The 15,391-nt window shown below is 34.3% G+C and overlaps 1 protein-coding gene across 1 annotated transcript in view; it reads right to left on the reverse strand.

Moving 5' to 3' along the window:
• The window catches only part of DNAJC1 (DnaJ heat shock protein family (Hsp40) member C1), a 252,748-nt gene that overhangs the window by 166,254 nt on the left and 71,103 nt on the right, over positions 1-15,391 (reverse strand). Inside the window, exons 2-4 of the mRNA XM_054437052.2 lie at positions 8,673-8,774; positions 8,135-8,181; positions 417-582 (exon numbers count right to left, since the gene is read on the reverse strand). Of these exons, the coding sequence (XP_054293027.1) occupies positions 417-582; positions 8,135-8,181; positions 8,673-8,774 (315 nt within the window). The remainder of the gene's footprint in view (positions 1-416; positions 583-8,134; positions 8,182-8,672; positions 8,775-15,391) is intronic.

Here is a 15,391-nt window from a genome sequence, read left to right on the forward strand (position 1 = left end):
TAGAATATTATATTCATTTCCAATTTTATTTATTTACTTAAAACATTTTAAAAGTAAACATTCATTATATAAAGGCCTGTGACACAAAAAAATCCAAAATCAGCCTTACATAAAAAATATTTCTATTTGGAAGGTGATCATTAAAACATGGCTCTACCTTCTAATTCCCAGCTAGATATTTGGGCTTTCACAAAGTTTTATAACAAACTTAAGTGCCACATTTTTTAAAAAAAGAATATTTTCTTATTTCACGGGTTCTTCTTGACTTAGAAATATGTCAAACATTGAGTATAAAACTATTAGAATGAGAAGTATACAGAGAGAAACAGATAATTTTCATCAGCTGAAAAATAAATGTCCGAAATTCCATACAAAATTAAGGAGGCTAGTTCATTTGATTTATTACTAACACTTACCAGTTGTTTTTCCAGGTAGATTGACCAAACCACCGCATAATGACCCACTGTGAGAATAATGAACAAGAGTAATGCCAGCTCAGCATTGCTCATTTTTCTCACCCGCCTGTAGTAGAATACAGGCTGTCGCCAATCTGGAAGTCCATTGATCAGAATATCATCATACCTACAGTACAAATATAACAGTTTTTCATGGGGAATTTAAAATAAAAACAAAAAAACTATTTGTGCCCATATTACAAGAAGGAAAAAGAAAATTTATCCAAAATAGATAATGTTTATGTACATTCCCAGCATTATAATGTCTAGTAAATTCAAAGCACTGTAGATAGCTCTAGTCACTGACACCCTTCAAAAAAGTGTCCAGTAATATACTGTGGATACCAGATCTCATGTTTTTACAGCACCCAAAGATGTGACTCCTGGAGTGACATCTAAACTAAAGGAGCTACGTGTAGTCTACCTGTCTGCTAGTCTATAGTAAAGACTCTCCCGTTGGAGTCAGCAACAAAAGGAAGGATCTCAACAGGAGAAAGATCAAGATAAGAGCTGTTTGTTACCGCGAATTACATATTAAGTGAATCAAATTCAGAATAAATTTTCTAGTCAGTGCTTTTATGTCTACCCCTAAACTATGGTGGCTCAAGGTTGAAGTATTTATACACATGATTTTATCAAAGCTTTTTAATGAGGTAAAAGCCTATAAAATTGAGTGTCTTTTAATTTTGTATTGCTATATTCCTTTAGAAAATAAAAAACTCCTAAATTAGGAAGAGATGTGGAAACAACCAGTGTTTATGTTGGATTTCTCAATAAAACTGTTTATTTATAAACAATTAAGTGGCAATTTCCTCATTTTTGGCTTTTGCTGGAAAAGAAGAACATTAACAAGTAAAAGCTTTCCTAGTCCTTTAAAAAGCTGATGCATTTTAAATCAGCTTTCTTGGTACTATCAGGATAAAAAAAGTTACTTTAAAATAAATTCTCAACTGAATTTAAATTTACTTGTCGGACAATCATTGAACAAATATCTTTGAGGTTAAAAATAAGGAGTAACATTTATGATTATAAAACTCAAAATGGTCACATACAAACACTGTGTGTTCAACACACACAACCTGTTAATTGAACACAACTCATTAAATATTCTAATCACACTATTTCCAGAATTAAATCTTCACTGAAAGGCCTAATTTGGTGCAACACATTGACCAAAATATTTTAATTAAAAATATTCTGAGTTAGTCGCAGGCCTAATTACAGGAATAGAAATAGGGCCTATATTGTCAGGCAGGTCAGTAGAACTCAGTAGTAGGTTTTTCTCAAGTAAATTGACCGATCTAGGAATAATAGCGCAGCTGCTAAACTGCCAGTCTTGACATGTAAATCAATTTAAATGCAACAACTGCAGTAGCTACTTTGATAGTTATTAAATTGATACCTTGGAGATATGCTAAAAAAATAAAGCAGAGGATTTATTACAGGCAACTTCTTTTTTCAGTAGAAAAACATCAGATATAAATGCAAAATATATTTTATTAGCAAATCTAGAAAACCTGACTTGATCAACTTAGGTTATTAATAACAATATAATCAAATTGGAATAACCAATGTTGAAAGCAAAGGACATTAATTAGTACTAAACTCTTAAAAAGCAAATTGTGTAATATACAAGAGTCTACAAACTAATGTATGGTTTGGCAGTAGCTACACCAGAAAAATTTGGTGCTATTCTTTTTCAATATTTATCGAAATTTTTTAATATTAACATCAAGATATAATAATATGACTTCATAAAACCTATCATTCATGTTATCAAAAATTTATGTTTAAATCTATCTTATAAAAACTGGTTCATTTTAAATGAGAAAATGTACAGGTAAAAAGGTTTCAAGTGCTCTAACATAAGATTACAACATTCAAATGAAGTCCAATCAATCTTAAGTCCTGAATCTATTCTCAATCCATATTCTACTTCAGATTTGTTGAGGGGTAAAAAAGGTGAATATAAAAATCATCATTTTCAGCAAACCTCTCCCATGAAATAACTTCAGGTAAAAAGTATAGTTATTGATAAAGAACATCTAAGAAAATGGAGACAATTCCCTAATAGCACTCTGAAGTATCAAATTTGCTTTGGGTATAACTAAACTATAGCAGAAGAGAAAACAGCTGAACTCATAGCTAAGAATCTCTTATCAAATATTTTATCACCATCATAGCTGAAAGTGCTATGTGTCTGTTAATAACTACTATTTTCTACCCTACATATAAATTGTATTTGGTGTACAAATTCAAGATAGCAAAATCTCATGCACTGAACACATTAAACAGAACTAGATATTTACTAGGCTATGTCTGTCACTCTAAACAACAGTCTCTAAGGATTAAGCTTAGAATCAATGCTCTATTGATTTTACTATCAATGAACATTATAGCTCACACAACTGGCCATTTTAAGGAAAGATAGCTTCCATTATAGTTTATTTTTTAGAATATATGCTGTTAAAAGATAAATCACTGCTTTCTTGATGAAACATTGAAAATACATTTCTTAAAGTACACACAGACACTTTTCATAAGTTATTTAAGAAGAAATACTGTGTTGACAACACATAAAATTTAAAACATCACTTTATTAGGCTTTTCTATATTTAAACATATAACACTGTTAAAATGCTCTGTATTTGGGATTCATACAAACTGTTCTCAACTATTTATTAAAGCCAGATTAAGAATGTACAAACGTATGTGTTGTAAGATATAAAGAAAGAAATCTCTATGATAAAAAATATCACTAATGCTAAAAATCATAGGGAATTATAATGGCATTTTCTTGGAAATGAAAACATTAATCAATTCCACACATCCAACTTATGGCCTAATGTGTGTTTATTTCACTTGATTTTCTTAAAATATACTTCATGAACATAAAATAATGGTTACATACTCATTAGTGAGTTTCATACTATAATCTGCCATTCATCAAACATATTTAGGCTAATACAAACACTGAAAAACAAATTTAAAATTTTTTCAAGTTACCAGCATAAAAATGTATGGAAATTTAAAACGTTTCAACTTTTTGAAATATAAAATAGTAATTATGAAACTAAAATTAAAAATCTGTATATTATGAAAATGAATATTTAAATAATTCTAGCATGTGCCTAAATTATGAATTTTCTGTATTACAAAGCTTGCATTTTTAGTTTAAAACAATAATAACATAATTTTCACTTAGGTCACATTTTGAAACTGAATAAGAACTACTTGTACAAAGATTATAAACAGAAAACATGTCTAAATTAATTGCTGTCATTCTTCTTTGAAAAAAATATATATATGCCAAAAATTGTGGTACACCACACTTTATTTAGGAAAGGTGCCAAAATAAATTTCCTATTCTCAGACTAATGGTTATTTTGATTCTAACACACCTGTAATCAAATTTACAATAACTAGTTAATAAATTTATAAAAGTTTAACATATTAAGGCTGAATAACTATACTTTTAACAGCATTTGTAAATGAAACGTTATTTAGTAAACTAAAAAACACATTCAACTTTTATAAATATAGTAACATGAAACAGACAAAAAATTTTAAAGGTGCACAACTGGGTTAGCAAAAGAAGACTGGTTAAAAATTCATCGTAGATTTTGAACAAAAGTAGGTATGTTAACACTACTAAAGTGCAATCTAGTATATAAATGTAATGACTGGTACTCAGTATTTTACCTCAACTAACATTCAGGGCACTCATAAAAATTTGTTGGAACATAGCTGGGCTACTGCTTCCTAAAACAAGTTAGCTAAAGAGTTTAGAGAAAGCTGCTAAGCTAGGTTTTCTTACAATAACCAGGAAAACCTGTTATAGGCATGCTTTAATAATGACAATCACTGGGTCTGAAAAATGCATAATTAGGCAAACTGTTAGGCAAGTTCCTCACTGTGTTAACATCATGGTGTACTTACACAAACCTATGTGGTATAGCTTCTACACATGTAAGATATATGGTAGCCTATTGCTTCTAGGCTACAAACCTGTATAGCATGTTGCTGTACTGAACACTGTAGGCAACTATAACACAGTGGTAAGTATTTGTCTATCTAAACTTAGAAAAGGTACAGTAAAAATACCATATCATAATCTTATGGGACCAGCACTGGGTTTTTTTGTTGCTGTTGTTGTTGTTGTTGTTTTAGAGATGGGGTCTCACTCTCTCACTCAGGCTGGAGTACAATGGCACAATCATGGCTCACTGCAGCCTTGCAATCCTCCCATCTCGGCATCACAAGTAGCTCAAGCAATCCTCCCATCTCAGCCACCCAAGTAGTTGGGACTACAGGCATGCAACACCACACCCTGGTAATTTTTTTATTTTTTGTAGAGATAGGGTCTAGCTATGTTGCCAGGGCTGGTCTCAAACTCCTGGGCTCAAGCGATCCTCCCACCTCAGCCTCCCAAAGCGTTGGGATTACAGATGTGAGCCACTGTGCCTGGCCAGCATTGTGTATGTGGTCCCTCATTGAGTGAAATGCCATTATGCAGTACATGACTGTATTTTCATGCTATATATGTTCTTGGTGGAGAAAAAGGCTTAAACGTTTATTCACAATTGCACTCCTAGGAATCTACCCAAGAGAAATGAAAACATATGTCCATCTGAAGATTTATGTGAATGTTCATAGAAGCCTTGCTCATCATAGCCCCAAACTGGAAACAACCCACATGTCCATCAACTGGTGAATAGATAAACGTAAGTGGTATATCCATACAATGGAATACTGTTCAGCAATAGAAAAGAATGAACTTACTGGTATATGCTACAATATGGATGAATCTCAAAAACCTTATGTTAATAGAAGCCAGATACAAAAAACTACATATTGCATGATTCCATTTATACGAACTGTCCAGAAAGGACAAATTTATAAACACACTAAATCGATCAGTAATTGCCTGGAGCTGGAGACCAGGGTGAGGAACTACTGCAAATGGGCTAAAGCTTTTTTGAAATGATGAAAACGTTCTAAAACTGGACTGTGATGATGGTTTGCACAAGCCTGTAAATTTACTAAAAAGCACTTAACTGTACACTTAAAACAGGTGACTTTTATTGTATGCAAATTATACCCAAATAAGGATGTTAAAAAATCAAACAAAACTGGCTTTTTCTTTATTCTCTTTTTTTCCTTTTGAGACAGGGTCTTGCTCTGTCACCCAGGCTAAGCACAGTGCTGCAACTTCCGCCTCCGGGGTTCAAGCAATCCTCCCACCTCAGCCTCCTGAGTAGCTGGGACTATAGGCATGTGCCACCACGCCAGGCTAACTTGTATTTTTTGCAGAGACGAGGTTTCATCATGTTGCCTAAGCTGGTTTCCAACTCCTGAGTTCAAGGGATCTGCCCTCCTCAGCCTCCCAAAGTGCTAGGATTACAGATGTGAGCCACTGTACCCAGCCAGCCTTTCCTTTTTTTTTTTAACAAAAAGTTACTTGGTTTGTTAATTTATCAGTTTAACTGCTATTCCCTTTTCCAGCAAAATTCAAATGATTTCAGAGAAAACACAATTATATAAAAGGGAAATAAATAGGAAACATGTCTATGACAATTTCCCAAATTACCAATTCTTGGAAGGTTACACATTTAAAAGTATTATTTAATGAATATTTATAGTAAATAATTGTGATACCAAAAAGCATTTTTTCATATCAATATGTAGATAATCTTCTTTTAGAAGATAATGCTGACTGTGCTCTTTTTTTTCCTAAAGGAATTATAAACATTAAGTAATTGTCTGCAGAGATGTCTGTCTCCTATATGTTTAAATACTCATAGGTCAACCTGGCCTCAGGCACAAGCTTTAGAGGAGTGATTCTTAGCTTGATTAGTTAAGACTTTTGCCTCAAGGAAAACCAGTTACCAAAGAGTTACTTGTGCCTCAAGGGGTATAAATACTACAGCTGTTTGTGTAACTGTCACATTCATTTCTTCTATCAACTCTCTAAAATAAATGAGAGAACTAATCCTGAAGAGATGATGTTATTTATTAATAGATAATTCCATGTTAATGAAGAAACAATTTATATATGAGAAGTGATTTGTTTTGAAAAGATAGAAATAATTTTGGTAACTGAAAGAAATTACAAAGTTTACTGACTTTTAAGATAACAAACAAAAAGAAAAAAACCTCAAGCCAAAAATATTAGAAGACTAAATAAAGCTACCTTTACAGGCACATTCTTGATGTGTGAAACAAAACTAGGGCTCACAGAGAAACCAACTAGAAAATATGCACAGAATGACCAAAACTTCTTTCAACACACTTCTCGGACTCTTTCAACACTATGGATTATCTCAAACCAGAGGAATGTCTGCTATGGTATCTGGACCAATGCCAGCCCTTGTTATAAAGTGAAGAACACTTTAAGAGAAGATCTTGAATCCTTGTGCTTTGCAATCTGACAAGCAGAGGTATTCAAATTAAACGGTTAAGATGAGAATCAAGAACGGTAGCTAACATTTTAGCATACACACTAATTCCAGATAATACATTTGAGGAAAGATTCAGAATGTAACATAGCACAATTTATAGGGTTGTCTGAAGATGTATTACCCCCCTATTGAAGGATACAGATATTTAGGCTGGCTTTTGCCTAAATGTCAAATAGCCAGATGTTGTTTTGTTTTGTTTTTTACAGGTACTCTTGTACTGTAGAACATTTTCAAATTTTGGATTGTGGTCCACTAGTGTCTCATGAAATGAATTTAGTGAACCACAACCAACATTTTTTAAAAATAAATAATTAAAAAACACCAAAACACTAGTCTAGCCTAGAATAGAAAATAATGTGTTTAACATGCAATAAGAAATATTTTGTGAAACTACTGTTTTAGTTGTGTGTGTGTGTGTGTGTGTATGTGTTGTGGTCTGACTTAAAAAACTTAGAAGGCTGCTGAAATGATGTCTACATTCCATACATTCTGTAGGAGTAGAGGAAAGGGGCCTCTGTGTAATCTCCTCTTAAGTCATTGGCATTATAAACTACTACATAAATATATTGTCACTCTTCTGAAAGGGGCACAGAGAAGTCTTAGTGTGAGGGGCTACCTCCACTCTGAAGTTTAACGCTGAATGCAGAATCGCCGGAGCAGAGTAAAGGAAGGGAAGGAGGCAAAAGAAATAGACGCAAGAGGCAAAGTTTTCTTCCGCCCCTATCTTCTACAGGCTTACAGAAGCTTATATAATTGAGTTATTCTGAGAGTGAGGAAATATCAAGAAAGAGTACTAACCTGACTATCACTACAGTCTAATTGAAACATTTAAGGAATGGGGGGGAAAAGCACTAAGCATCAGGCACAGATAGGAGCTATTACTGACATATGGGAAAGAATGGACATTTATTTGAATTCAAGCAGTATTTGTATTTCCCAGGGCATAAACACTCATGTTAAAAGTCGTATTAAGGAAGCCCGGACTTGCTAACATTATGACTCAAAATCCTGAAGCTTGTAAGTATCGAATCAATCTAGTGAATACTTTCAATAAAATTAACTCTGCTTCAAACACACATTTTTAAAACACTGCATTTCTTGGAAGGAACAAAAATAAAATGCTAACATAATAATAAAATGTTTAAGGAGGCTTAATTCTTTATAAACTGTAGCATGAAACTATAACATCTTAATCCAAAAGCAGAAATGAACACTCACCTCTGCCTTCGTTCATCATCCTTTAAAACTTCATAAATGGCCACCAACTAAAATAAAAGCATTACTTTAAAATAAAAATACTCTCAACTATAAGAAATCACGTAGGAGGGTGAAGGCACTACAATACACATGCAGAAAATCCTATGTGCCTATATATACAATAAACAGATGAAATCTCCATTATAAGTAACACTTTATGTTTTGGTAGTACCTTAAGAGATTAAAAATGCTTGATATCAAAATAAATCTTTGTGACAGTTACAAAAGTAATACTTCTCTTAAAATGTGCATTTAGAAGCAAAAGTTGTAATTTAGACAAGAAAATTATGACAATTATGACCCTCCAAGAATTTAGAGATGCTAATACAAAATGGTAAAAATGTATTTTGCAGAAACTTGAATAAAAACATATACACTACATTTTAAACTACTACCTCATTTTCAAATGAAAATATTCCATATATAAGTGAATATTTCTACCATCAACATATTAATACATTTGTCACAAAATATATATATAATAGCATATTTCACTTACTTGTCTAAACTGAGTTTCTGCATTTTCATCTTTATTCTTGTCTGGATGTAAAGTTAGTGAAAGCTTACGATATGCTTTTCTGATGTCTGCAGATGATGCATCCTGGAGGTAGTAGGGGGAGGGGAAAATACAAAGCAAACTTTGTCAGAAAAAGAAATTCCCAGAACCTTGTTAAGATCTGAGAAGACAGCCAACCAAGTGCAGGACCCCAGGCAATGTAATTTGAGCAATCAGTCTTAACAACCAGGCTATGCAACAAGCCTGACCCACATGACTGAACAATTATTCAATCTAATTTGGCTCTCCTCTTAACTTTTCATTACCATACAGTCATTTAAAGAAGACAGTATTTGGCGAAACTTTTCTAACACTTGCCTTCCTAAAATTAACCAATAAATCTTTTTCAGCAATTAAGAGATCAAAAAGAAACAAATTAAAAATTAATACATCGGTGTGCCTTCAAAGAAACTCTTTATTTATTGGCAAATGTTAAAGCCAATTTCTGAATCCCAGGCTAGCCATATGGTTTCTCTATTGTTATTTATATTGAGTTTATCATCTTAGCAACAACCTATGGAATCTCACTTTCACATGTCAAAAAGCATGCCTATCTGAAGGGAGTTAAATTAGCATTTATCAAAAATTATTATCAATAGAAAGAGTTAAATATACTGTACTTATTTACTTAGTACTTTAAAGGGTATTTTCAATGTTGGCCAGCCTCCTCAGTCTGGTTCATAGAAATAAATTTGCCCAGTATTTATGTATTACTTGTATAGTTTAAATATATTTAAAAGGTTACCATGGTTCAGTACTTAGATTAAGTGGATATTAAAATTACATTTTATATAATCCTGTGTGCACAGGTAAAATCAGACAACATCATTTTTACATGGCCAGTATAAAATGCATAATAATAACAAAGAATACACTGTCAAGTAGGGTTTAAAACTTTTTTTGAGACAGTCGATTCTGCCACCCGGGCTGGAGTGCGGTGGCACAATCTCAGCTCACTGCAACCCCCACCTCCTGGGTCCAAGAGATTCTTGTGCCTCAGCCTCCAGAGTAGCTGGAATTATAGGCATGCGCCACCACATCCAGCTAATTTTTGTATTTTTAGTAGAAATGGGGTTTCCCCAGGTTGGTCAGGCTGGTCTCGAACTCCTGACCTCAAGTGATCCAACAGCCTCAGCCTCCCAAAGTGCTAGGATTACAGGTGTGAGCCAATGCGCCTGGCTGGGGTTTAAAACTTGATCTGTATTAAACTTAAAGTGTATTCAAATAACATATTAATATTGGGCAAAATGATAGTAAACTTGCTTATTAAATGTCTCTCATTTGATAGCTGACTGTCTAATTAATTCCAAAAACTACTAAGAAGTTCAAATGATGAAAACACCAAACCAAACCAACACAAAAAATCTATATACCTGGGACTAAATATTATCAATAGTTTTTAAATAGAGTTGGAGAGAGACAAAGTGAGGCTATAATTAGTCTGTCAGGCTTGTCTTTATAAACCATTATTTTTATTATCAGTTTTCTGGGGCTTGTTGCTCCAGCTAGTATGTTACCCAGGGTGTGAGTATTTTTGTGACTTGTGGAAGGCTGCGGAGCTATAAAAATTACTGAAGTACTGCAGGTAACATGGTTGTAATTTTCATCCTAATTTGCTTAATAAAATTGACATGTTCCCTACATAGACTACAGATAATGTGGTAGAAATAAATGATTATTTAATGAAAATCTGTGATGAATCCTATTGTTGAGCAAAGACGTCAAGTGTCAAATAAATAACCAATCTCTAATTGGGATTTTAACTGTAGATTTTTTTAAATTGGGACTATATAATAAACTATTCTACAAGTATATTTCATACAAAATAATAGCTATGTATTTTCTTCTATTACAAAATTAATACACGTTCACTACGGAACATTTCTTATTTAAAAATAAAAACAACTAATAGTAACCTAAGGCATTTCCCTGCTTCCAGTCTTACCATTCTGATCCCCCAATCCTCCATTTTTCTGCCACCATATGTACCCCAAATATAAATGTGGTCAGACGGCTCTCCTACTCTAAACCCTTGAGCAGCTATCAGGTGCCTTTGTCACCAGTGTTTTCCAGTTTTTCTAGCCTTACCTCCCACCCTCTTGGCTCATCCTCCTGGTCCCCCAGATTATTACACCTTAGGATACAGTTCACCAATCTCATGTTGTTTTTCACCCAGCTACAGATACAGACAGCTCTCTTCTAAGGAACAGGGCTCTGTTTCTTATACACAAATATTGCCTGACTATTTTCCTCTTGAGAATCTATCCAGTTGAGTTATTTCATCAATAAATTCTACCTCAAGTAGACACAGCTGAAAAAGATGAAGATTTTCTTATCTACAAAGACATGCTCTAGATAAGTTGTACTTCAAACTAGCTTATGTATTTATTTAATATTAGGTACTCAATGAATTCAAACTCAGAAAATATTGCTTCAGAATCAGATCTCTTTATTTTGGCTGTTTAGGTTCAGATTTGGGCTGAGTAACTTCCCAATGAGATAGAGTTTTGGGAAGGCAGTGAGAACAACTATTACATTCTTGACCTGATAAACTATATGGAACATGTCCACATAACTACAATGTGAAAATGTTCCATTGGAGCTTTAAAGATAAAAACCCTGGTACGTATTGGCTTGTCTAATACATTTGATATCACATTTCTATTAGAGGCCTGAATGTTAGAACATTCATCTCTCATATTCACTGGATTAGATGTTTTATCTCTCTAGCTTGGAGTGAAAATTTGTTGACAGCACGTGAGTGAAATGGCTATCTTTAACTCCTTTCATATTAGATCTACTGGATTCATCTGTTAGAATTCTTTTCCTTCTAAATGTGATATGGCTCTTTGGCAAGCTAACCATGAATTATTTTAACAGTCAGGTGACCTCTATGAAGAAGAAATGTATCATCACTTTTGGGAAAAAAAACAAAAACAAAACAAAACAAAAAAACACTCTGAGGCTGGGTGTGGTGGCTCACGCCCGTAATCCCAGCACTTTGGAAGGCTGAGGCAGGCAGATCACTTGAGCCCAAGAGTTTGAGACCAGCCTGAGCAACATGGAAAAACCCCACCTGTGCAAAAAAAATTGTTTAATTAGCTGGGTGTGGGGGCATGTGCCTGTAATCCCAGCTACTTGGGAGGCTGAGGTGGGGATGTTACTTGAGCCCAGGAGGTTGAGGCTGCAGTGAGCCATGATTGCACCACTATACTCCAGCCTGGGTGACACAGTGAAACCCTGTCTCCAAAACAACACCAACAACAAACCCTGAAAATAATGTAAGCTTATCAAAATGGAAACAATGCAATGGCATGTCAGCAAAAAACAGCATGTTAGGGAACTCCGAGTTCATCCCTCCACAGAAACAGTGAAAATAACCTGACAAAAAACTGTCAGAATCAACTTTATCTGATCTCTGAAAACCTGTCAAAATTTACAGCAATTAGGCAAGCACTTAAGAAAAAGATGATTCTCACTAAGGGTCTTAAAGATGCCAACCTAAGGCCTTGGTTAGGTTCCTGGTGCCAGAGAGATCAGAGTTGACCTTGTTCTCAAAAAGCTGTGGTTATTTTGTTTTAACCTCTCTGTTGGCTTAAACTGTGTAAAGGGCTTGCTTTTATTTTGCCACACTCAGAACTCTGCCAGAGCAGATAGGCCATTTGTCGTAAACATTTAAAGGCAAATTTATTTATTTGATTTTTATTTTTTGTAGAAACAGGGTTTTGCCATGTTGCCCAGGCTGGTCTCAAACTCCTTGGCCTCCCAAAGTGCTGGGATTACATGCCTGGCCTACAGGCAAATGTATTAGCCAGTGCTGAATGGGGTAAGGTGTAGCGATTGAGGCAACAATGAATATAATAAATTGTTTCTATAAATATAGAAAAAACCTTGAAAGGACATAAAAATATTTTTATATAGCTGTTTTAAGCTAACTGTTATTACAAAAGAGTCAAAAAGATAAAAAATTAAAAAGTTCATCAAGTAGAAATGTTACATAGTAAGCTAAGGTTAATTGATTATCAAAAAGCTTGGGGATGTGAGGGGGATCCGGCTGCGACATCTGTCACCCCACTGATCGCCAGGGTTGACTCGGCTGATCTGGCTGGCGAGGCGGGTGTCCCCTTCTTCCCTCACTGCTCCATGTGCGTCCCTCCCGAAGCTGCATGCTCGGTCCAAGAGGACAACCATACCTGATAGAGGAGGACCAGTCTTCAGTCAAGGGTATACAAGTAGCTGCGCTCCCCTGCTAGAACCTCCAAATAAGCCCTCAAAAAGCTTGGGCAGACAGACTGAAAAGTGACATGCTTTGGGGACTAAGGGCTTTTAAAGCTCCTACATATTCCTTGGAGACTAGATGGCCATGTGCATGCCCAGGACAGAGCACATGCTCAGAAAGACTTGAGAAGGCTCTAAGTTCTCACTTCTGGCTGATATTCAGGCTCTGCACAAGCAGAAACTGAAGCTAAGAAAGATGTAAACTGCCCAACTGAGTGTGGAAGGCATGGCCCCAAGATATACACAGTCTACTGGCAAACACTGGAACTATATATATTATTTATTCATTTATATTTAGTCATACACCACATAACAATGTTTCCATCAACAATGAATCGCATATATGATGGTGGTCCCATAAGAATACCACACAATGGAGCTTTAAAATTCCTATCTTCTAGTGACATGTTACCCTTCCTAAAGTCACAGTGCAATGTATCTACTCATGTGTTTGTGGTGAGGCTAGCGTAAACAAACCTGCTGTGCTGCCAGTTGTATAAAAGTATAGTACATACAATTATGTATTGTACATAATATTTGACGATAATAAGCGACTATGTTACGGGGTTATGTATTTACTATACTATTATGGTTATTTCAGAGGGAAATTAAAAAATACATATATAGAAGGAATAAAGTGTAAAACAGCCTCAAGCAGGTCCTTCGGGAGGTATTTCAGAAGGGGCATTGTTATAAAAGATGACAGTTCCATGCATGTTACTGACCCTGAAGACCTTCCAATTAAATGACATGTGATATTAATGATCATGACCCTGTGTAGGCCTAAGCTAATGTGTGTTTGTGTCTTAATTTTTAACAAGAAAATTTAAAAAGTTAAAAAAAAGTAAATAATTTTAAATATAGAAAAAAGCTTATAAGGATATAAAAATATTTTTATACAGCTATATATGAGTTTGTGTTTTAAGCTAAGTGTTATTACAAAAGAGTCAAAAAGTTAAAGTTTATAAAGTAGAAATGTTACATAGTAAGCTATGGTTAATTTATTATTGAAGAGATCACATATTTTTAATAAATTTAGTGTAGTCTAAGTGTACAGTGTTTATATGATAGTGTACAGAAATGTCCTAGGCCTTCACATTCACTTACCACTTACTCAGTGACTCACCCAGAGCAACTTCCACTCCCGCAAGATGTACTCATAGTAAATACCCTATACACGTACATTTTGTACCTATTATACTGTATTTTTACTATGTTTAAATATGTTTAGATACACAAATACTTTTGTGTTAAAATTGCCTACAGTGTTCAGTACAGTAACATGCTATACAGGTTTGCAGCCCAGGAGCAATAGGTTATACCATATAGCCTAGGTTTGCAGTAGGCTATACCATCTAGATTTGTATAAATAAACTGTGATATTCACACAAAGACAAAATTGCCAAGTGATGCATTTCTCAGAATGCATCCTTGTCATTAAGCGATGCATGACTATATATTTCTGGCTCCAACTGTTAAGAAAATATCTGCCAAATCATTAGTTGACCAGAGATTCTAAGCTAACTAAAGAGAAATTCTAGTGGCCACACACAGCACAGAATATGAACTTTACAAAAGTGTCTATTTCAGAAAAGTCACTAGACAACACCAACTATAATAAGCAGCAACAAAAACCTCTAGGAAAGTAGAAAATACCACTGCCACATTATATATATCTAAAATGTCTAATACTCAATAAAAAATTATAAAGCATGCAAAGAAACAAGAAAGTATGGTCCTCAAACAGAGAAAAAAAAATTAATAGAAATTGTCCCTGAGGATGTCCACATATTGCATTTACTAGGCAAAGACTCTAAATCAATTATTTTAAATATGCTTAAAGAGTATGTTCAAAGAACTAAAGGAAAATATGAGAATAATGTCTCACATAATTGAGAATATCAACAAAAGTAAACTTTAAAAAAACAAACCAGAAATTCTGGACTAGCAAAATACAATAACTGAAATGAAAATTTTACCAGTTGGGGCTCAAGGCAGGCTTGAGTAGGCAGAAGAAACAATCAATGAACACTTAGACAGATCAATAGAGATTACCTGATCTGGGGAGCAGAAAGGAAAAAAAATGAATAAAATGAACAAAGCCTAAGAGACCTGTGGAACACTATTAAAAGTACCAACAAACACATAATGGATCTCCAAAAGGGAGAAGAAACAGAAAAAGGGGCAAAAAACATATCTGGTGAAAAAATGACAGCAAACTTCAAAAACTGATGAAAGACATAAACCTATGTATCTAAGAATCTCAACAAACCCCAAGTAGGAGAAAACTAAAGAGATCCACACCTAGAAACATTATAATCAAAATGTTAAAAGAAAGAGTCCCGAAAGCAGCAAAAGAAGCAACTTATCATGTATAAGGGATC

The sequence above is a fragment of the Pongo pygmaeus genome, chromosome 8 (genome assembly GCF_028885625.2).
Source record: "Pongo pygmaeus isolate AG05252 chromosome 8, NHGRI_mPonPyg2-v2.0_pri, whole genome shotgun sequence".
Lineage (NCBI taxonomy): Eukaryota > Metazoa > Chordata > Mammalia > Primates > Hominidae > Pongo > Pongo pygmaeus.